This window comes from Mytilus edulis, chromosome 6 (assembly GCF_963676685.1).
Source record: "Mytilus edulis chromosome 6, xbMytEdul2.2, whole genome shotgun sequence".
Classification (NCBI taxonomy): domain Eukaryota; kingdom Metazoa; phylum Mollusca; class Bivalvia; order Mytilida; family Mytilidae; genus Mytilus; species Mytilus edulis.
In genome coordinates this window covers 36,770,907-36,797,888 of record NC_092349.1, presented here as the reverse complement: position 1 = coordinate 36,797,888, position 26,982 = coordinate 36,770,907, and the positions used below count along the sequence as shown (strand labels likewise).

Sequence of the window (26,982 nt, the reverse complement as noted above, 5' to 3'; positions counted from 1 at the left end):
TTACAAATGCAATATGAGAATTTGAGTCAAATTGATGAACATGAATTTAAAAGATAGTGACCCTTAAACCACTTTTTGAAAAACCTTTTAGCAGAATGGCAGCTAAACCATTGTCCACAGAAAGGATCAATTACCTCAGATGTTGGTCCCTCACCGCAATGATTGGTACGGATGTTGTCAAAGAATATTTTGACAGAGTGCATCCACCTGCTGATCTGGAAACCAATTTGGTAAATGCCAAAGATCCATTGGAATTACTAAAATCAAAGGGCAAAATAAGCTATGAAATGTGGGGAAAAATGTATCCAAGGCCAGGAGGTATGTATACATAATGCTTGGGGAAAACTGAAACAATGAAACATGAATTGGAAATGGAAAACCTCATATTTTTATCCATCATCCATAATGCATCTGTATATCATTCCTTATAAACTTGTTAAAATTCATCTCTGAAATAAGGAGACCAATAATAGAAATGAAACTTTGCCAGTAACATTCCAGTGGTACATTGTTAATTAGGTTCCTTATTTTGAATGAGGTTCATAGATTATTGAACAATTCTATCTTAGTCAAGATTACCAATCACCTTGCATGAATGTATCTATTGTAATCAACATGTTTCGATGTCTATATTCAACATAATTGATTGAGACCAAAGTCTGCAGCTGGCATTGTTCTACTGCAATTCAAAATTTGTTTGTATTATCCTCTTCACAATTAGCTGTTATGTCTAAAGGAAAATATATAGTAGTAAATTTTACAATTAAATAATGCCAACAATATTTAAAATGCCAATCTTATTTTTGTGAAACCTATCTTGTTCTTCAAATAGTAAACATAGCAAAAATTGTCAATTATTGGAATTATTGCCCTTTAGTAACTATTTTTCAATTTTTTATCTCCCCTTGACAAAGACAAAATGTGTGAATTAGGTATATATACAATGTTGAAAAAATGTTTCATATCCATGGTGCTTATTCAATCTCTCCTCTCAGTCGTTGTCTATTGACTTTGACATAGTTTTCATGTTCAAGTTTGTAATTAGGTCATGAGTTGATATTGATATTAGGTATATGCAGTACTAGTTGTATAAGCAATGGCACATCTCATTTCCATGGAGGTCGTTTGAGCCAGTGCACCCTCAATTTTAGTGAGTTTGTTTATTACCTTAAAAACTATAATGGCTAAAAAGACATTTCATTCAAAGTTATTCAATAAAAACAAAATGGCAAAATCGTCTGATGATTTTATATTTGCCCTTAAATGTTGATTTTTACCTATTTATAAAACTATTTGCCTGATATTTTAATAAGTACTGTGCCCTACTTTTGGCCCCTACCGACAAAGTTGAAGGATGTCTCTCTGTCTGTCAATCCCTCCGTCTGTCCGTCCGTCCCAAAGTTGGTTTCAATTCTCTAACTTTGGATTGCCTCACCTAAATGTTTTGAAACTGATACACAATGCTTATGACCGCAAAATACAGATCTTTTGGTGACGTCACTTTAAGGTTATATGTTTTGAGTGTTCCTGAATCCAGAAAAGCGCTTCGAAATTATGAAATGTGTTGTTTTCTATTTTTTAACTGTTCTAGAGTTATGACTCTTTACAATAGAAAAATTTCTGAATATTTTGTTTCCTTTCTTTAACTTTAGTTTGCCTCAACCAAACATTATGAAACTTAATGCTCAATACCACAAAATGAAGATCAAGTTTGAATTTTGGTGAAGTCAATTTCAACAATTCCAGAGTTATGTTCCTTTACAAAAGGAAAAGGAGTAGGTCCGGTAGGGACCGATTTTGGCCTCGAATTTCAGGTTCATCTGACGAAAGATTTGGACAACTTTTTAAACACTTAAGTGTCTGTCTCATTTGATTCAATTAGTTTATGTGAAAGATTTTAACGAATTTAGTCATTAAAAACTATCTTGATTCAAGCTCAAATATGAAAAATCTACCAAATATGCCGTAAAATGTAACTTTTCGGATGGTTTTTGTCAAAAATGAAAGTGGCTGCATCCGTGTTCATCCTCAACCTTCATATATGTTATGTATTATCATCAAATACAACTTACTTTCAATATTAAGGATGAACACGTATGCAGCCACTTTCGTCTTACACGGAAACCGTCTAAAATTTAACTAAAATGCTAAAATTGTGAAGATTTCAGTAATTTAGCATGACTTAATGGTGCTAATACCCGATATATGTGTATTGTATTGTCAAAATCACCCCATATTTATGTAGCAGAAGCATTATACTGTCCAATAAATAACTAACAGTTTACATTTTAACAATTTTGTAAAACTGCTATATTTTAGGGTCAAAAAAGGGTCATACTGGACCTACTCCTTTGCTGATATTTTTGTTTTATTCTTTAAGAGATAATTCATGGGGGCTTGAATATATCGTGATTTTACCACGGGTTGGCCCTTTATGACAAATATTTTACCCTGAGCGATAACAAAAACGGCATTTTTTTTGGATCGAACCGCTCTATGTGAGACAAATATTTGCCGTTCCCATAAATTTACGCACTTTTAGATTGGCGTAAACAACGGAGCATACATAATAAGTGACATGCTCAAACTATTTACAATAACGTATTTAGATGAATTTTAATGATAATTTACTTATAATTTACTTATATGTATAAAAAAAATGGGCTTATACCACATTTGAGCATTGTTTGTTTACGTTTTCTTGTTGTGATGATTTTCGGTATCAGAGGTGTGTATTTTCCCGTAAAATGCTTAAATTATAACGTCATCATTCTATGACGTCGGGTACTTCATTCATAAAAAAAAATATGACGTGGGAGTACGATCGGAACAGCCAATGCAATATATTCATATTTTACAACGGGTGTGTACTCAAAGCGTTTGAAGGACATCATGTTAGAATTATTATTATAATATATAACTCACTCACCATAAATAATAAAGACTTTGTGTCTTTTGATTTGAGGTCCTTGTTTTATGACCTTTAAATTGAGGTAATAGGTAAATTTGACTTTCTTGATTTTTACCTTTGCTTTTACTTCCTATGTTTACAAGATAAAGCCATGGGATGTTTTTTACATAAGGTTGCAAGCCTTAATTATGACATTGGAAAAGTCAACTGGAAGTGACTTTGTGTAAACCAGAAGTAGTTATTTTTTGTACTTCTTTAAAGTACAAGTATAAAGAACCATATACTTCTGGAATCCATGTCAAGAAAACTATCAAATAATACCGGAAGCGACATTTTTCAAACCAGAAGTAACAAATGATCTCCCTTATTTAAAAAAATATTTTTAGATCAGCGTACAATACCCTATCAGTTGACACTTGAAATGACATTATAAACATAATTTGAATATATCTGTATCAAAAAAGATCTTTTAAGATGGAAAGACTTTCGACTGTTCTCTGAATAATTGGTTTTCATACACCTGTTTAAGGACGTATTATGATATACTGTTACTCATTTGTCTGTCCGTAGTCAACATGTTGGACATTAACTCAAAAACGCTTTGACCAATTTGCATAAAATTTTGGTGAATTGCTTATATCTATTGACATGAGCTCAATTTCGTTTTTTATAAATTTTAAGTCTTACTTTTCTGAGTTATGCGGTTTTAATTATTAAAAAAGGGGGATTTTCCGTTTTTGGACAATTACTCCAGAATGCTTTCACTAAATTGCAAAAAATTGTGGTGAATTGTTTATATCTATTGACATGAGCTCCCTTTGGATTTTTATAAATTTTAGATTTTACATTTCTGAGTTCAGTAGCATCCAGGGGGGGGGGGGGGGTCCGGGGGTTGGAACCCTCCCCCTTTTTTGGCTGATCAAGGCATTTGAATGGGGACTTATAGCTGGACTCCCCTTTTTATCCTGGGTTGGGACCCCCCCTTTTTTTTTTTAAATGGCTGGATCCACCCTGGCGTTACAGGCTTTTATTCATTAAAAAGGAAGGGATTTTCCAGTTTTCAGACAACAACTCAAAAATTCTGTCAGCAATTCTCATGAACATTTGGTGAATTGGGCCACGCTTAAAAAATATTTTGGTTTGCCCAAACCCTACCCAAGGTTGACACAGTGGGTAGGTAGGTAGGCATTTTCTTTTTTTTTCTTGAAAGAAAGAAATTGAAGTATCAGATGTTTATTAGTCTTCATGTCTATTTGATTAAAAAAAAACTTCTTCAAATCAGGACAATAAAAGAATTTGAGTAGGCAGCTTTTTTTTTCGTCGTCGTCTGTCGTCGTAAACTATTTCAAGAATCTTCTCCTCTGAAACTACTGGGCCAAATACTTTCAAACTTTAACTGAATGTTCCTTAGGGTATCTAATTTATAAATTGTATCCGAAGTTTTGATCTATCAACAAACATGGTCGCCATTGCTAAAAATAGAACATAGGGGTCAAATGCAGTTTTTGGCTTATAACTCAAAAACCAAAGCATTTAGAGCAAATCTGACATGGGGTAATATTGTTTATCAGGTCAAGATCTATCTGCCCTGAAATTTTCAGATGAATCAGACAATCCGTTATTGGGTTGCTGCCCCTGAATTGGTAATTTTAAGGAAATTTTGCTGTTTTTGGTTATTATCTTGAATATTATTATAGATAGAGATAAACTGTAAACAGGAATAATGTTCAGCAAAGTAAGATTTACAAATTAGTCAACATGACGGAAATGGTCAGTTGACTCCTTTAGGAGTTATTGCCCTTTATAGTCAATTTTTAACCATTTTTCGTAAATCTTAGTAATCTTTTACAAAAATCTTCTCCTCTGAAACTACTGGGCCAAATACTTCCAAACTTTAAATGAATGTTCCTTAGGGTATCTAGTTTGTAAATTGTATCCGAAGTTATGATCTATCAGCAAACATGGTCGCCATTGCTAAAAATAGAACATAGGGGTCAAATGCAGTTTTTGGCTTAGAACTCAAAAACCAAAGCATTTAGAGCAAATCTGACATGGATAATATTGTTTATCAGGTCAAGATCTATCTGCCCTGAAATTTTCAGATGAATCAGACAACCTGTTGTTGGGTTGCTGCCCCTGAATTGGTCATTTTTAGGAAATTTTGCTGTTTTTGGTTATTATCTTGAATATTATTATAGATAGAGATAAACTGTAAACAGGAATAATGTTCAGCAAAGTAAGATTTACAAATTAGTCAACATGACGGAAATGGTCAGTTGACCCCTTTAGGAGTTATTGCCCTTTATAGTCAATTTTTAACCATTTTTCGTAAATCTTAGTAATCTTTTACAAAAATCTTCTCCTCTGAAACTACTGGGCCAAATACTTCCAAACTTTAACTGAATGTTCCTTAGGGTATCTAGTTTGTAAATTGTATCCGAAGTTGTGATCTATCAACAAACATGGTCGCCATTGCTAAAAATAGAACAAAGGGGTCAAATGCAGTTTTTGGCTTTTAACTCAAAAACCAAAGCATTTAGAGCAAATCTGACATGGGGTAATATTGTTTATCAGGTCAAGATCTATCTGCCCTGAAATTTTCAGATGAATCAGACAACCCGTTGTTGGGTTACTGCCCCTGAATTGGTAATTTTAAAGAAATTTTGCTGTTTTTGTTTATTATCTTGATGATAATTATAGATAGAAATAAACTGTAAACAGCAATAATGTTCAGCAAAGTAAGATCTTCAATTAAGTCAATTTGACCAAAATTGTCAATTGACCCCTTAAGGAGTTATTGCCCTTTAAAGACTTTTTTCACAATTTGTTCATCATGTTGACTTACTTTAAAAAATCTTCTCCTTTGAAACAGCACTTCTCCTTTGAAACTGCTGTATCAATTTCAGCCAAATTTAGGCTAAATGAGTTTCAGAGTATCTAGTATAAATTTTATATTTTATTTCCTTATATGTCAAGAAACATAGCTCCTATGGCTAAAATAGAACATGGGAGAAAATGATTATTTTTTTTGGCTTTTGAAGAAAATAGGACGATCCAAAAAACATTTAGATAAATTGAAAAGCCATTGATGAGAGATTTAACCAAAAGAATTAAGGTGAGCGATTCAGGCTCTTGAGAGCCTCTTGTTCTGGGTAGGTAGCGTTTGGGCAAACGAACCTATTATTTATTATGGCCTTGTTTATATCCATTGATGTACATGTAAGCTCCCTATAGAATTTTATAGATTTTACATTTCTGAGTTTTTGGGTTTTTGGGTTTTATTGATTAAAAAAGGGAGCTTTTTCAGTTTTCAGACAATAACTCAAAAATGCTGTCAGCAATGCTCATGAAACTTTGGTGAATTGTTTATATCTATTGATGTAAGCTCCCTTTTGATTTTCATAAATTTCTAATATGACATTGAGAATTAATTGAACTTTATTTGTTCATAGTCTGACAACAGATTTACTAAGTATTGCACAACAGCACAGTGTACTGCCAAACAGCAAGAAATCTTTAATTGAATATAAATTCAATTCATATAACTAATTTTAAGTTCTATGACTAAATTTATTCCGAAACCTATAATATGTCAAGTATTTAACTACAATCAAAATTCAGAACTGTATCAAGCTTATCTTGGCGTATTCAGCTGCCCTCAGCGATGCTGTTTATTAATTATGCTTAGAAATTTTTATTCCTTTACTGAAATGACTTTTTTTTTATCAAACAGCTAGTCCTACCTCTGCTGAATTTGATATAACACTCATGGTTTGTCTTTTACGTGAAATGAAACCAAAAGAACCAGCTCCAAGGCTGGGCTCTGATCAATTACCATACAAAAATGACACATCTGCAGGTGCTTGTTTAGCCATCATAAAGTGGTATCGAAATTTCCTGGGACATCCTGATCAAGTAAAATTGAAATCACTTTGCAGTACAGAATTCAAGAAAATTTTTGACAGAGTCGAAAAGGTATGTGTATTTTTTATATGCCTCGCTGTACTGGAAGGTGCATTAGATTTTATTCAAGTCTGTCTGTACATCCGTACGTACATCCCAAACTTGGTTTCCATTTCTATAACTTTAGTTTGAGAGTCGTTTTTATACGACCGCAAAATTTTTGTGGTCGTATATTGGTATGACGTAGGCGTTATAGTCATCGTCGTCCGAAGACATTTGTTTTTCACACTATGACTTAAGTATAAATTGATAGAAATCTATGAAGTTTAAACACAAGGTTTATGACAACAATAGGAAGGGTGGGATTGATTTTGGAAGTTTTTGTCCCAATAGTTAAAAAATAAGGTGCTATAAAAAGGTCCAATATTAAAGCATTTTTCATGGTTTTTGCTCAATAACTAGTATAAGTAAATACAAATCTATGAATTTTAAACACAAGGTTTACGACCACGAAAGGAAGGTTGGGATTGATTTTGGGAGTTTTGGTACCAACAATTTAGGAATTAGGGGCTAAAAAAGGGCCCAAATAAGCATTTTTTTGGTTTTCGCACAATAACTGTGGTATAAGTAAATAGAAATCTATGAAATTTAAAAACAAGGTCTATGACCACAGAAGGAAGATTCAAGGATTGATTTTGGGAGTTTTGGTTCCAGCAGTTTAAGAATTAGGGGCCGAAAGGGTCCAAAATTAAACTGTTTGATTTCATCAAAAATTGAACAATGGAGTTCTTTGATATGCCAAATCTAACCATGTATTTAGATTCTTAATTTTTTGTCCCGTTTTCAAATTGGTCTACATTTAGGTCCAAAGGGTCCAAAATTAAACTTATTTTAACAAAAATTGAATTCATGGGGTTCTTTGATATGCTGAATCTAAACATGTACTTAGTTTTTGTCGAGCCTGCAACTTTTTCGAGAAAGCTTGATATAGGAGTAGTGATCCGGCGGCAGTGGCTGCGGCATTAGCTAACTTCTTAAAAGCTTTATATATATTTTAGAAGATGGAAGACCAGTATATATGCTTCATACTTTGTATATAGAAGCCTCATGTAACGAAGTTTCCGTCAGTCACATGTCCAATGTCCTTGACCTCATTTTTATGGTTCAGTGACCTTTTGAAAAAAAGTTCAGATTTTTAGCTCACCTGGCGTCCATTGTCTGTCGTCGTCAACTTTTACAAAAATCTTCTCCTCTGAAACTACTGGACCAAATTAAACCAAACTTGGCTACAATTATCATTGGTGTATCTAGTTTAAAAAATGTGTGTCGTGACCCGGCCAGCCAACCAAGATGGCCGCCATGGCTAAAAATAGAACATAGGGGTAAAATGCAGTTTTTAACTTATAACTATAAAACCAAAGCATTTAGAGCAAATTTGACGTGGGAAAAATTGTTTATCAGGTCAAGATCTATCTGCCCTGAAATTTTCAGATGAATCCGACAACCAGGTGTTGGGTTGTTGCCCCTGAATTGGTAATTTTAGGGAAATTTTGCATTTTTTGGTTATTATCTTGAATATTATTATGATGAGAAGTTATTGAACTTTTTTCTTTGAAAAAGCGACAGGTGCAGCATGCGCTCATGGAAGAGCTGTTTATTTGAGATAGTTATGCCCTTGGAAATATTAAATTTATGGAAAATGGCTTCATTAGAACTCTCACTTGTACAATAAATGCCAGATTTTAATAAAACTTGTATACATAGATAAATATCAGCAATATCAGGGACAAGTTCTATAAAGGGTAAAAAGATATATGCCCCTGAAAAATATAAAATATGTGCAACGCCAGGTACATTGGAACTTTGTTCTTTTAATTTGGGGAAAATCAATATGAAATTAGTAGCAACTAAATGAAGGTCAAGTTCAATAATGGCAATTTTGACTATTACCGTTCAGGAGTTATGGTTCTTGAATTATGGAAAAATGGAGTTTCCAGTCGTGTCTGTGCATTAACTCATGAACCGTTTAACCAAAGCTTTTAAAACTTTAATATGTTGTTACTGACAACTAAATAAAGGTCAAGTTCAATAATGGCGATTTTGACTTTTACCGTTCAGGAGTTATGGTTCTTGAAAGATGGAAAAATGGAGTTTCCAGTCGTGTCCATGCATTAACTCATGAACCGTTCAACCAAAGCATTTAAAACTTTAATATGTAGTAACTGACAACTAAATGAAGGTCAAGTTCAATAATGGCGATTTTGACTCTTACCGTTCTGGAGTTATGGTTCTTGAAAGATGGAAAAATGGAGCTCCATTCGTGTCCGTGCATTTACGCATAAACTGTTATACCAAATCTTCCCAAATTTTAATATGTTGTTACTGATGACAAAATAGAGGTCAAGTTCAATAATGACGATTTTGACTTCTACCGTTCAGGAGTTATGGTTCTTGAAAGATCGTAAAATGGCATTTCCATTCAAGTTGTTGAATTTACTCATGAACCATTCAATCTAAGTTTTTCAAATTTTAATATGTTGATACTGATGACAAAGTTGAGGTAAAATTTGATATTGACAATTTTTACTTTCACCGTTCATCAGTTATGGTTCTTGTGATATTTGCAAGACACAAATAAATGTTAATAAATCCGGTTTGCTGTCGTTGTGACAGCCTCTTGTAAGATGCTCAACTATGATTAGTTTCATTACCATTTATTTGGCCTTCAAAAAACAAACCATAATAAGGATTGCAAATTGAGTTTTTGGCATAGTTTTGTTTGTCTTTAGAAACTTTCCATGACATAGCAACACAATTTGATTTGGAGATTCCTTTGATGAGATTTGAAACACAATAATGGTTAACCAATTTATTGTTGATTTTCACGGTATAGTTACACAGGTATGTCAATAGGTCAATCAATAAAAATATAATTGTACAATGTACTGCGAAGTGAGAATGACAGACTAGTTAGGATTGGTCAATTGGTGAAAATGACTTCATTGAACCACAATCTGTTCTTATTATGACGTAACAACATTAGCAATATAACATATAAAATACACAGGAGAGTTCATGCTTTCAAAAGTTGTCTATGGCATAGATCTTTAAATATTTTTTCAAAGAGGGGCGAAAGATACCAGAGGGACAGTCAAACTCATAGATCGAAAATAAACTGACAACGCATTAATGCCAAAAAAAGAAAAAGACAAACAAACAATTAACAGTACACAAGACACAACATAGAAACCTAAAGATTAAGCAATACAAACCCCACCAAAAACTTGTGGTGATCTCAGGAGCTACAGAAGGGTAAGAAGATCCTGCTCCACATGTGGCACTCGTCTTATGTTGCTCATGTTATTACAAACCCAGTAAATAGTCTAATTCGGTAGGTCACATTCGTGAAAAGGGAAGCTGATTCTGGTTACGACATAAGGAACATATCTGATATCATCTATGAAACGGTTGTTCCATAACGGTGAACCAACTTGTAGTTAATAGGACACAATTATATAGGCCTAGCTGATGACAGATTTTTATTTGGGACAGGTTCAATTTCATATATATGGTAATCTTATTAAAAATTATTGCATATTATATACATTAAATTCAAAATCAAAATTCTTAATACCTAGCATGTTAACTTCATCATTTTTGTTATACAGGCAATTCAAGTTCTTGGCAAGAACCAGTTCTTTAGTGAGATCACAGCTGTCAAAAATATGAATATAGACAATGATATTGCTAAGATTCTGGAAACGATTGTGAACTATGAAAAGCGATTCAATGATTTACAAAAAGAGTTTGACAAGATTTCCACTTCCAGTCAGGAAAAAGAAATCAAATTTAAACAGCTTGAGGAAAAAGTTGAAGAAATTGAAATTGTCCAAACAGAAGAAAAAATTTCTCTCCAGCAGCTACCTGTTAAGATGTCAGAAATCAAAGGTAAAATAAAACCTCTAAAAGAAGCTTTGGAAAAGAAAGTGAAAGAACAAAAACAACTGGCTGAAACACAGATTAAGCATGGTAAACAAATTCAAAATCTTGAGCAAGAGACTGGTTCAATAAAAAAAACCCAGGATGATCAAAGAAAGGAAATGAAGGAATGGACAGATAAACATCATACTTTCACAAGTAAGTATAAATGTTCTTTTTTACCACCAGCAAATGACCAGAGGGAGCTCTAAGAAATATATCAATTGAACCAACTGCTCTGAGAGAAGGGTTTTCCCCTGCAAGTGGCATTATTGGTTGTGTATACTGTATCAGGCATTTGGAGATTACTGTACAAGCAAATAATTACCAATCATCACTATTTGTTAAAGTAAGGCTGATTAGTGCTAACACTAAAGTTTATTTAATTGTCTACCCCCACTCATCTTCACTTAAATGATCCAAAAATTGTCTTCATTCAGAAATTAATCAGATGTGCAGTGTCCTATCCTGAGGAATTCCTCCCCAGCAAACAAATTATGTTAATGCAATATTATTCTAACATACTTTTTTCATCAAAAATTAAATTATTGGGGTTCTTTGATATGCTGAATCTAACTGTGTATTTAGATACTTAATTTTTGGTCCCGTTTGTGATTTTAACAAAAATTAAATTCTTTGGGTTCTTTGATATGCTGAATCTAAACAAGTACTTAGATTTTTAGGCAGTTAAGCTGCACTCTGGATTTGGGTTCTTAACTAAATTGTCCATTATACAAAAGAGGTCTGAGTGCAAGTCAATAGACTAACAAGGGGATATGGGTTTTCATCAAAATAAGATTAGATGTCATTTTTTTAAATCATGTGAATTTAATAACAATTTCATCCAAGACAAAGTTGAAGGGGACTTTAGGTTTGCATCCATCCGTCCGTCTGTCTGTCTGTCCATCTGTCCATCTGTTAGTCCAGCAAATCAGTATTCCACACTTTTTTCTTCGTTCTTGAAGATATTGATTTGATATTTGGTATATATATATATATATAGTTTTATCATGACAAGTTATAGATCAGTTCAAATTTTGTTCCGGTCTGACGATTTAGTCTTAGAATTATGGACCATATCTAATGTAAGAGTACTATGTTTAACCATATTTCTGTACAAAGGGAGATAACTCATTTTTAGCTCACCTGGCCCAAAGGGCCAAGTGAGCTTTTCTCATCACTTGGCGTCCAGCGTCCTGCGTCCTTCGTCCGTCGTCGTCGTCGTCCGTCGCCGTTAACTTTTACAAAAATCTTCTCCTCTAAAACTACAAGGCCAAACTAAACCAAACTTGGCCACAATCATCATTGGGGTATCTAGTTTAAAAAATGTGTGGCGTGACCCCGCCAACTAACCAAGATGGCCGCCATGGCTAAAAATAGAACATAGGGGTAAAATGCAGTTTTTGGCTTATAACTAAAAAACCACAGCATTTAGAGCAAATCTGACAGGGGTAAAATTGTTAATCAGGTCAAGATCTATCTGCCCTGAAATTTTCAGATGAATCCGACAACCCTTTGCTAGGTTGCTGCCCCTGAATTGGTAATTTTAGGGAAATGTTGCTGTTTTTGGTTATTATCTTGAATATTATTATAGATAGAGATAAACTGTAAACAGCAATAATGTTCAGCAAAGTAAGGTCTACAAATAAGTCAACATTACCAAAATGGTCATTTGACCCCTTTTGGAGTTATTGCCCTTTATAGTCAATTTTTAACCATTTTTCGTAAATCTTTGTTATCTTTTACAAAAATCTTCTCCTCTGAAACTACCAGGCCAAATTAAACCAAACTTAGCCACAATCATCATTGGGGTATCTAGTTTAAAAAATGTGTGGCGTGACCCTGCCAACCAACCAAGATGGCCGCCATGGCTAAAAATAGAACATAGGGGTAAAATGCAGTTTTTGGCTTATAACTCAAAAACCAAAGCATTTAGAGCAAGTCTGACAGGGAGTAAAGTTGTTTATCAGATCAAGATCTATCTGCCTGTAAATTTTCAGATGAATCGGACAACCGGCTGTTAGGTTGCTGCCACTGAATTGGTCATTTTAAGGAAATTTTGCCGTTTTTTGTTATTATCTTGAATATTATTATAGATAGAGATAAACTGTAAACAGCAACAATGTACAGCAAAGTAAGACCTAAAAATAATTCAACATGACCAAAATGGTAAATTGACCCCCTAAGGAGTTATTGTCCTTTATAGTCAATTTTTAACAATTTTCATAAAATTTGTAAATTTGAACTAACATTTTCCACTGAAACTACTAGGCCAAGTTCAATATAGATAAAAATAATTGTAAGCAGCAAGAATGTTCAGTAAAGTAAGATGTACAAACACGTCACCATCACCAAAACACAATTTTGTCATGAATTCAAATGCCTCCTTTGTTTGATATTCACATAGACCAAGGTGAGCGACACAGGCTCTTTAGAGCCTCTAGTTTAAAAGACATTCTTTGTTAAATTATTTGAACATTTTTTTGGCAGGTTTGTTTGTTATTTAGTATAAACTAATTTTCTGAATGCTATATATAAAAAAAATTATGAAATGAAATCCTTTAATTAGATAATAATCTATTTTTATTATACGACCGCCAAAAAAAATTTGTGGTTGTATATTGGTATGACGTTGGCGTGTTCGTCGTCATCGTCCGAAGACATTTGGTTTTCGCACTATAACTTTAGTTTAAGTTAATAGAAATACAAAGGTTCTTGTTGTATTTGTAATATCCTCTTAATGATTTTCATCTTCCAAAGTCATTTGCCCTGGTAGGTTCACTTTCATTATGATAATCTATGATATATTAACCTGTTAAGGGCATCCAATACAGTTTCAAGGGAGTTAACTCTTGGCACGACATTAAGCGTTTGAATTCCTGCAAAACATCACTTTTTGTGGGACGTAATGTGTGTAATGTTCCGTAATGAGAAACGTAATGTGGAATTTCGATGCTCCATTTTCTGTTTCTCCCGCATGATAACTGCTACACCATTAATATGAGTGCATTTGATTCTAACAGGATAACAGTCTAATAACATTATATACATTATAAGAAATAAATGAGATCTTCAACAAAATATCGTTTAGTAAGCAATCTCAAGACAACTGACCCTTTTGGTGCATGTCAATTATCATTTTTATTATTATTCATCATCCATGACATTTTATTACAGCACAGGAAACCAATGATATTTTAAAACTAATACCGAAAATGTAGATACACGCCGCTAATATAAACAATGATACAACTTTTGTAAAAGAACAAAGTTTTCATTTCTTCCACGTTGCATATATTTTATCTAACAAAAGGCAATAGCCAACAATATGTTTATACACCCGTAAAAAATTTTACGGGACGTATTACGGTATACAAATGCCCGCGTCCGTCTATCCGTCGTATACATGGTACATTATATTATCCAAATTTCATTAAACTGCACATGGTTCTTTTTTCAGTCATGATGGTCAAACGATCTGTTTAATTTTTGGTGAACTTTTTGAGTTATAGGACTTCATAACTTAAACAGTTTTTTTCACAGTTTGCGCTGTATCCCAAATACGATTTATGACTATTGCTTTAAAAATTACACACTTCTTAGTTATATTAATCTGACGATCTGTATATACTTTTTGAGGATGATTCAAAATTGTGATATTAGAGTCATTGAGTTTATGACAAAAAAGGGTTTTTCACATGTCGCGCCGTATCTCAGATACTATTTATAATTATTGGATAAAACTTCACATACTTTTTAGTTAAATTATTCTTAAGATCCGTATACTTTTGCATGCTGATTCTTTAATTCATATTTTAGTTCTTGAATTTTTATTGAGCTTTAATTTGGGGATCATATAAAACATGTTGTGATATACAAACTTCTTATTGAGCAAGAATAATGAATGAGTCAAGATATATTTAGCATGACTTCCTGTACAACCCCCGTGTTATTTTAAAAACATTGTATTATGTTTTTTCATAAGACGACGGGCATGTCACGCGCTCGTAGCGCAGCAATTTATTTTGTTCTTTATATTTTTTATAAATATATTAGAGAAATGACAGAATGACAGCAAATACAATGCAATTTCCAATATAATCAAAACTTCCAAATGACATAACTCTTTTAAAGAATAATTGATATGCACTGATTTTCGAGCGTGTCCATATGATACCAGTTTTATAGAAAATTATCAAGAATTGAACACTTGAACATTTTAATTAACCAGAAGGACCGGAAGGAAAGACAGAGAAATGGACGTGCGATATTTTATGTACGCGCTATATGGTGAAAAAAATATATAGTTACTGTATTGACCAATAAAATTACGCTATGAGAGAAGGATTTTAATCGCAACTAATCCAATCGTTTTTGCCAAATCAAAAAATTCAAGTTATAGTTTCATTGTTTGGACAAAAGCATTCTTTAGAAAATTGAAGATTCTCCTTTATAAGATTTTGCTTTTGTTTTCTGACCACATAAAACAGAAGATGTGGTATAATTGCCAATAAGACAACTCTCAACAAGGGACAAACATGTCACAGAATTTAATAACTATAGGTCACCGTACGGTCTTCAACAATGAGCAAATCCCATATCGCATAGTCAGCTATAAAAGATCACGAAATGACAATGTAAAACAATTCAAACGAGAAAAGTAACGGCCTAGTTTATGTGCTGCAATTTATGTACAAAAAAAGAAGTTCCGTTTGCATGATAATGCTGAGATCTCACGTCATTCGAATTCGATTCGCATTAACTAATTCGAATCAGTTTAGTTCGCATTCGAAATGTTTTACGTACTAACATAAATTCTAATTCGAATTGCAATGCGCGTTAAATTTGATTTACTGTCCAAACGACGTAAACATTTAATTCGTATCAACAAAACCAGATTTCTCAGTGATTAAAACGTGAATAAAAGGATTTTAAGGAATATTTGTAATGAAACAGCAGCCCACCAAACAAAACAAAATAAATTTAGAGGTCAACATACGGTATGAAATAATATACGAGTGTGAACATCTAATGTACCTGTATGTCAAGTTCTAAATTGCCAAGTCTTTAATTTTAAAATTCGTAAAAATTATAAACAGTCCCTTAATAACTTTTCTTGAGATGTTTCTCACTTAGACCACAAACAGAGAGAGGTATTTGTTTTTCACATGATTTTATTTCTGGAAACAATTTTACCAATTTAAAGATAGTACTTTACAAGCAATATTTAAACATCTGAAAAATGTCGCAGGTAATTTGCAGAGATAACGTCGAAATTGTCTGCCAGCGATGTAGTGCACTTTAGCGCTAACGTTGAGGTGACAAAGGGGGGACGCAATTTTTAGGATAAATTGCGTTTATCAGGGAATCAAGCACAGTGACCTATATTTTTTATTTGAGATTTGGAGAAAACATGACAAAATGCAGTTTATGCAGAAAAATGATAAAAATGACATTTTCAGAAACAGTTTATTTCCTTTTTTTTAGGTTTAAAAAAATACCACTTTGAGCATCTGGTCCGCAATGACAAGCAAGGCTTAAATAATTGTATAGTTATTCAGGTAGTGATTTATTTTTTTCCTTTTTGTCATTTATCACAGCTTCAGATTGAACCCGATCTTAATAATTTACAACGAAAAATATCGGCTCCAAAAAAATTATAAAATTGCCTAATTTTTTACAAAATTTCACAAATCCCCAATTTTCAGCCTCAATTTTCTCGAAAACGAGCACAGTGACCTATGTTTTATTTTGTGTTTTATTTTATAACTCGCCAAGGCCTACAACATATTTCAAAACTACAAAAATGACATTATATTGAAAAACTGTATCGGATGCCCTTAAAGCTATTTAAAAGACTACTTAATTCTAGTTATCCATCTTGATTTTGTCTAAGAATAATAGTTAATGAACCAGAATGTTTACCATCAAAACGACTTACAATTAAACATTCTAAAAATGACAAATTTTAAGAAAATACTTAGATTATGCTATATGATCAAGCACACATCAACATGATCAAGTTGTTAGAAACTGAAAGGGTACCAGTGAATTGATATTACCAGTATTGCTAATTTAATAATTTTAGTTAGATTGAATAACTTTTTTGAAAATGGTCCGGTGAGAAATAATTTGAGGGCAAATGGAATCTAAAACTTTTTTGAAATTTGACAAAAAGTGAACTGTAAAATATTCCTTGTCAAATCTCTTAAGGAACAATTGCCTCCGAACTTTTGGTAAATCATTCATTTGTTATATTATTTCAGAAGTATAGATTAACTAAGTTGATAAGGGATCTATGATATATGCCACAATCCACTTTCAAACATGGCTGCTGTGTAAACACGAATTGATAATTCGGCAATAATTATATATTCGAAAGCTCAGTTTATTTAAACAAAATGAGGTGTTGGATACATGTCATAGAAACAACAATTCAACAAAACAAACAAAACACACCTTGAAGCAATATTAAAATAGATGACTATACTGCATATGCCTATTTGTTTTTATAGGTATTCATCAAAGAAAAGTTCAAGATTGGAGATCGAGTAATACATATGAAACAGAAGCTATGGCACATGTAATGCAAACACTGAACAGCAATAATGTTGCAACAATTACAGGACCAAACAGAAGTGGTAAAAGTACATCACTCCATTATGTAGCACTGAAAATGGAAGAACAAGGTTATGAATTGGTCCCTGCAGAATATGCAAGTGATATTTTGAATTTTCACAAAGAAAATACAAAGCAACTTTTTGTATTTGATGATGTATTAGGGGAAAGTGTTTTTGATATACATCTCTTCAACGAATGGTATAGATTTTTAGATGATATCTTGACTATTTTAAAAAAAGATACAGTAAAGATTTTAGTGAGCAGTCAGTCTTCTGTTTTTAGACATCCATCAATTCAAAACATTGCCATCTTAACAAAATCTAAATGTGAGTTAACAGCATTGTCAGAAAGTGAAAAACGTGGAATTGCCTCTCGTCATATGAGTGAAGAAGATGTGATAAGTCTTTTTGACAAAGATCATGTTCATGAGTGTCAACATTTTCTCCATCTGTGTAGTCTGTACAAGAGAATCACCAAATCAAATGAAAAAAACCTGATGAATATTGATGTTAAAACTTTCTTTTCCAATAATGTAAATGTTATAAAATCAGAATTGGAGTCTCTGATGAAAGCAGATGATCAAAGCATATTTGCTGTTCTTTTGCTTTTTGTATTTTGTAATAATCACATTGATGTTGAATTGATTTCAATGAACTTTGACATACTGAAATATGTTTCAAGAAATATTGCATATTTTCTTGGAATAAAACATTCTGATCGTAATATTTTTAATAGCTCTGTTTTTACCTCAGATGAGTACAGTGTCTATGATGTTAATGAAATGATTGATACTCTGAAGGAAATGTCCATGAAAATGAACCTGAGGTGTAGGTTGAGAGAAATATTGCAGAAATGTAGGCAGTCTGAGCTACCAAAGTTAGTCTTAAAAAAAGAGTTGAGAGCATTAATGAAAGTTTTTTCAAAATATGCAAATTATCATAAAGGTGTTGTTTACATGCTTGAAATTGTACTGTCAGAAAAACTGCATTTTGAAAGAGTTATTGATGTTTTTTCTAAGCAATTTAAACTGCCATTTTTATTATCCAAAAACTATATACAAGAAAAACTCTGCAGTTTAACAGATTTATATGCTTCAGAATGTCAATCCAACAAATCTGTTTACACAATTACAAATGACAGATTATTGGATATCATAGTATCATTTTGTGGTGAAAACCTGTTGAACTTAATTTTAACTTATGGTCATTCAAAGATTATAAGAGACAAATTTCTTATTAAATCATCTTTGAGTGCTCCCTCAAATGGAAATGATTGTTTAATTATGATTGAACAAAACTCTGTAGATTCTTATTTTGACAGACTAGTCTGTGATATATGTAATGGAGATTTTGAAGATGTTTTTGAAAATAGTCAACTGAGAGAAGAACAGTTTTGCATGTTATTTGCTAATTATTTGTCGACGAATTTTGATGCCAAGTCTGCACTGTTATCATTTAATAAAATTGCTGATTTTTCTCCTCTTCACATTGCAGCACATGAAGGTCTGACATCAATTGTTAAGGTTTTGTTAGACTTTGGATTAGATATTGAAAGTAAAGATTATGAAAATTCAACTGCCCTTATAGAAGCTATTAGAGCCGGCCATTATGAAACTTCTTCTTTACTAATAGAAAGAGGTGCAGATTGCAATGCTAAGCTTTCTGGATTTTTTGAAGATGGGTGTACACCACTCTGGATAGCCGTACAAAATTGTCATACAAAAATTGTAAAGCTATTACTTGATAAGAAATGTATCCATGATGTCTCAGTTGAGTTAGATAACAGAACATTATTTCAATTGCCAGATAACAGAACATTACTTCAATTGCCAGTTGAAGAAGGACGATCTGATTTAGTTGAGCTGCTTTTAGAAAGTGGTTTTGATCCAGATGTAGCTAGTGAAAACAGATCTCTTATTTATTGTGCAGTTCTTGGTAATAAGAAAGAGATTGTTGAGTTATTATTAAATTACAATTCAAACCCAAATTTAGGTTTTTGGGAATATTGTTATGAAAATAAGAGTCACATTTATACCCCGTTGATTGCTGCTGTGGGAAACATAAAAATCATTGAAGTTTTATTAGTTCATGAAAAGAATCCGGCTAATCCAAATTTCTACAATAGTTTTGGTGAAACATCTTTGCACTATGCTGCTAAAAAAGGTTATCTTGAAATTGTTAAACTATTATTGGAACACTATGCTGATCCTTCTATAACAGATGGTGATGGACATACAGCAGGTTCCTTAGCAAATGACCATGGCCATTATAAAATTGTAGAAGTTTTATCAGAGCATGTTATGAATGATGAGATTCCAAAATGTGCAGAAACAAAAAGAACAGAAAAAAATTCAAAAAAGGAATATCTTCATTTAAAAGATGAGGAGAACAAATTGCGGTTATTGTCAGAACAACATTGGTAAGAGGCATGTCGTGATGAATATGATGATGCTGCTTATGACTCATATTAAACAACATATAATTGTTTAACGTCTTTAGTACCATAACTAGAAAACACAAAGTTTCAGTCTATTGTTATGGTCGATAGCTTGAAGATTTCTACTGGTCTCGGTTAATCAATTATAATTGTTATCTTATTGAACAGTGTGATTATAAAGATCACCATATAAACCATTATCAATAGCTAGTAAATCTTAGATTAGTTCTCAGAACTCTCTTGATTTTCTATGCGATTGCTAGGGTCATCATTATCTCCTCAAATAAAATCAGTTCCCTTTAAAATATTAGTGATTCGTTATTTACCTCGACTCCAATACAGTCAGTCTATGATATTGTAACTCCTGTTCACCATTGGCTTTATTTAAAATGATTTTTACCAATACTCTCTTTTGGTCTTCAAACTTAAGTAGGTTTTTAATCAAGATAGTAATGTGGCCATATCAAATGTGACTATTTTGCAAACCCCAGCAACTGTAACTCGTTAAAATTTTTCGAACTGTATTGATATTATACAATCAATATCAGTCTTAGTATCAAATGAATAATCTTCCATACTTCCTTCCAATAACTGAACAAATCACTTACTGGTACCTTAACTAACACATTATGTTTTGAATAGACAACTTTCGAGTTCGATGCATTTCCGTCAAAAACTTTGGTTTTAGTTAACATCATTCGTGCGGTTAAAGGCATCGTCACTTTCATTCCAATGTTGAGCGAGTGATTGGAAAACTATAATGCTATATTGAACGAATTATTCGGCAAATTGAATTCTCATAATTCACAATCAGCACTGCTGTCATTAAAGAATAGTGATTAAGTACCTAAAGAACAAACATTATTTCTAGTTTATCCTGCACAACAACGATCTCTTAGAAGCTTGGTGAACGTTAATAGTGCAGGGATACAGGCGAACCCCTCTTTCTGGCAAATGACGTCATAAAGGTGCGCATAATTGACAAGTTATTTTCTGGTGAAGGGCAAACTCGAAAGTGATCTATTACTGTTATCCTTTACAGAAGGAGCCGTCTATACCAACTAAGCCCTTTCAAATAATTTACTTCCACCATCGACCATGTTCTGCAGTTTTCACTCACACATTCGAGTTTAGCCATTTCACAATACATTTGTTTATTGAATTCTCAATCATTGTCAATACAAACCTCTGCTTCAGTGAAAACATTTGTTATATATCATTCTACAAATTTCATATATTAAAACATGTGGGTGGCTTTTATTCTTTGAAATTTACCTTTGTTGTATTTATTTTCATCCACATTGTGTATGCAGCATTATCTATATATTGTGTATTTCTAGAAGACATTGTTACCATTTACCAACACCACCTACATTTAGGTGCCTCATTTTGATTTTATTTTCCACACTGGAGACCTTTGGACTAGAAACTGTGAATTTATTTGGGAGACGGAGTTATATAAATTTTTTAACTTGTTTCCGAATCCCATATTTGAATTTCATGTAACATTGTAAGACTTTATTTTTGTACTTTTTGATTAATAACTACTGTTTAAACTATACTGTCAACACATTATCTGATTTTGCTACTGTTGTTAATTAAAGATGCTCTTCTCTATGGAATAGTTGAGAACTATATGACATACAATATATACGTACGTCCAACTAAGTGACAGGAAGTTGAACTTTTGGGTAATTTTCAATGAGGAAAACAAAATACATGCACACTAATACATGGTTGCTATATGTTCAGCCACCATGTTGTTTCTTTTGCTGATATTAGAATGATTATATTGTAAATGCTTTCCATTGTCATTCTTAATGATCAGAATGATCTCACTTTTAAACAAGTCTATGTTTTTGTAAAAGATGAAAATGTTCAGTCTTTTTTATTATTTAAATGTCTGTATAATATATAAAAATTGATATTACGGTAGATTTGGTGTCTTCCGCCATTTTGAAAGGTAAATTAGCAGAAAATTATCGGTTTAGAGTTTTCAAATGAAATGCTGTAAATACATTCATTTATGTTCGTGGGTTTTGTCAAACCATTTTTATACGACCGCAAAAATTTTAATTTTTTGGTCGTATATTGCTATCACGTTGGCGTCGTCGTCGTCGTCGTCGTCGTCCGAATACTTTTAGTTTTCGCACTCTAACTTTAGTAAAAGTGAATAGAAATCAAGGAAATTTTAACACAAGGTTTATGACCACAAAAGAAAGGTTGGGATTGATTTTGGGAGTTTTGGTCCCAACATTTTAGGAATTAGGGGCCAAAAAGGGCCCAAATAAGCATTTTCTTGGTTTTCGCACTATAACTTTAGTTTAAGTGAATAGAAATCTATGAAATTTTGACACAAGGTTTATGACCACAAAAGGAAGGTTGGGATTGATTTTGGGAGTTTTGGTTCCAACAGTTTAGGAATTAAGGGCCAAAAAAGGGCCCAAATAAGCATTATTCTTGGTTTTCGCACAATAACTTTAGTATAAGTAAATAGAAATCAATGAAATTTTAACACAAGGTTTATGACCACAAAAGGAAGGTTGGGATTGATTTTTGGAGTTGAGGTCACAACAGTTTATGAATTAGGGGCCAAAAAGGGGCCCAAATAAGCATTATTTTTGGTTTTTGCACCATAACTTTAGTATAAGTAAATAGAAATCTATGAAATTTAAACACAAGGTTTACGACCATAAAAGGAAGGTTGGGTTTGATTTTGGGAGTTTTGGTCCTAACAGTTTAGGAGTAAGGGGCCCAAAGGGTCCAAAATTGAACTTTGTGTGATTTCATCAAAAATTGAATAATTGGGGTTCTTTAATATGCCGAATCTAACTATGTATGTAGATTCTTAATTTTTGGTCCCGTTTTCAAATTGGTCTACATTAAGTTGGTCCAAATGGGGGTCCAAAATTAAACTTTGTTTGATTTCATCAAAAATTGAATAAATGGGTTCTTTGATATGCCAAATCTAACTGTGTAATGTAGATTCTTAATTTTTGGTCCAGTTTTCAAATTGGTCTACATTAAGGTCCAAAGGGTCCAAAATTAAATTAAGTTTGATTTTAACAAAAATTAAATTCTTGGGCTTACAGTATTTGATATGCTTTATCTAAATATGTACTTTGATTTTTGATTATGGGCCCAGTTTTCAAGTTGGTCCAAATCAGGATTCCATATCAAGTATTGTGCAATAGCAAGAAATTTTCAATTCCACAGTATTGCACAATAGCAAGAAATATCTAATTGCACAATATTGTGCAATAGCAATTAATTTTCAATTGGAGTTATCTTTCTTTGTATAGAATAGTAGTTGATAATATATGTTGGAAATTTGCCAGACATGACTATGATGTCATTTTCTATTTTTATTTGCCAATAACTTTATGTAAATAACTTCATTGGAAATTTGCCAATATAAAATGTTGCTGATGAAGTTTTTTTTATTGTTTTATACAATAAACAATGTATATTCACTTTTACTACCATTGTAACCAATATTTACCATTCAGTGATAACAAGCACTTTATTTTACATTTTAATATTTTATGATGTATTTAAAAGGGTAGTTATTGTTGCAAACTCCATTAGAAATTTGAATTGATATCAGTTTTGGAAAAAGGGAGACGGGGGATGTGAAAAAAAAAGGGGGGGGTTAAATTTTTCTCATTTCAGATTTCTTAAATAAAAAGAAAATTTCTTCAAACATTTTTTTGAGAGGATTAATATTCAACAGCATAGTGAATTGCTCAAAGGCAAAAAAAAACTTTTAAGTTCATTAGACCACATTCATTCTGTGTCAGAAACCTATGCTGTGTCAACTATTTAATTTTAGATTTAAAAGTTTGAAGAAGAAATCTTTAATTGATTTGTAAAATCTTGACATTTGTTTTGTGTAAAAAAAAAACACCATGTAATGTCGAAAATTTGATCACAATCCAAATTCAGAGCTGTATCACGCTTGAATGTTTTGTCCATACTTGCCCCAACTGTTCAGGGTTCGACCTCTGCGGTCGTATAAAGCTGCGCCCTGCGGAGCACCTGGTTTAATATAGAATTATTATAACATGTATAAATATTATTATTGCATAGCAATATAATATTTCCCGCAGAAAGTAACCAAAGGTTAGCGTGCAATAAGTCTTCAAAATTTATAATGTCATCAAACGACAAAATCTTAATTTTTACTTTCAAATATTATATTGCGATACAATAAAATGGTTATTGCAATAATATTGGGGAATATCCATGTAATAACCTTATCTTATTATTATTACTTTTATTCTCATTATCATTATTATTATTATTATTATCATTATTATTATTATCATCATTATCATTAACATTAGCATTATTATTATTATCATTATCATTATTATTATTATTATTATTATTATTATTATTATTATTATTATTAAAATTATTATTATTATTATTATTATTATTATTATTATTATTATTATTATTATTATTATTATTATTATTATTATTATTAACAACTAGATACAATGTGTATTACATATTTACATTTTTAGATATATAGATGGTGTACTGCTGTATCTGTCAAAAATTGGGTCCAATTTTAAATTGATGGGAGTTCCTTGAAATCTTTGGTATCTATGATATGCCAAATCTAACCGTGTATCAGATTTTGGATATAAACCATACAATTTTTTACCACATTTAATTTGTGTCAGAAACGTATAATGTGTAAAATATTTAATCACAATCCAAATAAATCCCCGTACCAAGCATGGAGGCATTGTCCATACTTGCCCCTAGTGTTCAAGGTTCAATCTTGGCGATTGTATCAAGCTACTCCCATTTTACTCTGTTTGTGCTCTTTTGAATATAAATGTGAATAAAAAAAGTAATTAGTATTAAATATTTTTACTTGGTTAGACATTTTTATCATTTAGCCTGATTTAGCAGGGAGCAACAAATTCGATTTTTTCGACAATCTGAGCGTATTATACCAGCATTTAGTGAAATTTCATGTGAAATTAATTAAAAAAATAATAATTTCACCTGTACCGAAATGATGTCATCTGAAAAAATGTTGGAATGTAAAACCCTGTTTTAAATATCTTTTTTTTTTATTCATTTTGAATGTTATGTTGAGTTGATGGTTGTGTCAGGTTTTATGTGTACTGCATACATGTAACTACTTATGATTTTTATATGACAACTGATTATGATATTTATATAGTTGATAGAATTTCTTGTTATTGTCCATCAACCTCTATATGCCTAATTGTGTTCTTAGAATTTTTTATTACACTTAGTCTGAAAGAACCTTAGTGTGACTTTTTGGCACATTATATGGTGTATTTATTAGCTATAAAAACTATTGAAACCTGTAGTAAGTCTTTTATCTCCAAGATTTCTACCATATTTTTTTCTTATAGTAAAATCAGAATACACGGATATGCAATGTATTTAATCTTGTTTTATACTTCATTTATTTAACCATTAAATATTCAGGACCTCTTATGATAGACTAACCACATGTTGACAAATATATTCTTTAATTTGTAAGCATATTTGCTTTGCTTTTATACAATGTACATTTTTGTTCTTTATGACATTCTATATTTTTTGTCATAAAAATTTGAAAAAAAAATAATATTGAATTGAATTTCATGTATGAGTTTAATGTTTTACTAACTTTCAATTTGACAAACTTTTCATCAAAACTTTATTTAGTTCCAAATCCTTTTCAACTTTGACCATTACAATGTATGAATATTAAAGCATTAATTGTAAAAGAGGGCGAAAGATACCAAAGGGACAGTCAAACTCATAAATTTAAAATAAACTGACAACGCCTGGCTAAAAATGAAAAAGACAAGCTGACAAACATTAGAACATATGACACAATATAGAAAACTAAAGAAGAAGCAACACGAACCCCACCAAAAACTAGGGGTGATCTCAGGTGCTTCAGAAGGGTAAGCACATCCTGCTTCACATGTGGCAGCACATGTGTAAACGGTAACATTAATGAGAATTGAAACGGTGAATGATACAAATAAACAACATTCCTACCAGAGCGTAGAAAACCGACAAAGACTCTCCATTGGTCTTCATCAAAGCAACTAAAATCCCCCACCCGTAAACATAAGTTGGACCATACACAAAAATGCGAACTATTTCATCGAAAAAGGACTTCAGTCTTCATTTCATGAACCAAAATTTAAATAAAAGTACAAGACTAACAAATGCCAGAGGCTCCTGACTTGGAACAAACGTGTAACTGCGTCGGGGTTAAACCTATTGTCAGATCTCAAACGATCTCTACAGCAATATGCACAGTAAAACTAAGTTGAAAAAGATGTACGACGCCAAAATTAAAATAATACATAAATTGACAAAAGACTACTATCAGTTACTTACCAGACCTCAATTAAACGGATCAAAAGAATACGTCTTCATCATATTAAAATAGAGCGTAAACCCCATGTTAGGTTTTGATTCACACACCATCATGTAGGTTTCCAGATCGTGCACTTCACATGAAGGGGTGTTTTCTCTCTTGGTTGGTAAATACGTACTTTTCATTTTTTTTAAACTGTGAAGGTTCTGGTTCTTTTCGTCTCATATGTTATTAAAAGATACAGTTCAGTATGTCTCATATATTGAATTACACCTACGAATTGACAATGAAGGTCGGATGAAAACAACACTTTACAACAAACAAGATGATTTCAGTTTCCCAATTGTGAACTTTCCAATTCTATGTTGCAACATTCCAGCAGCGCCTCCATACGGAGTATATATCTTCCAATTGACACAATATTCCCGCGCTTGTATTTCCTATCATGATTTCGTTGGTAGAGGGTTGCTGATCACAAAGAATCTGTCAAGAGTTCCACAAATGGTGAAGTTTGAATCATCCCTTTGTAAATATTACGGACGCAATCACGAGTTGGTTGACCGTTAATGAATAACTGTTTCACAAATGATATCGGATATGTTTCGTCCGTCGTAACTACAATCCCCTTCACTTTTGTTTAATGTGACCGAGCGAATGACAATATTTAACGGGTGTGTAATAACAGCCCCTTTTTTCTTCAGTATTACGTCTAAAAATCTAAAATGTCTCAAATAGTTTATATTGGTGATTTTGAATCTAT

The 26,982-nt window shown here is 32.2% G+C and overlaps 1 protein-coding gene across 1 annotated transcript; it reads left to right on the top strand.

Moving 5' to 3' along the window:
* Window positions 1-95: 95 nt before the first annotated feature.
* LOC139528949 (uncharacterized) lies at window positions 96-19,835 on the top strand. Its single transcript, XM_071325196.1, has 4 exons — window positions 96-318; window positions 6,645-6,886; window positions 10,483-10,951; window positions 17,308-19,835. The coding sequence occupies exons 1-4, from the start codon at window positions 96-98 to the stop codon at window positions 19,833-19,835; spliced, it is 3,462 nt and encodes a 1,153-aa protein (XP_071181297.1).
* Window positions 19,836-26,982: the final 7,147 nt, after the last annotated feature.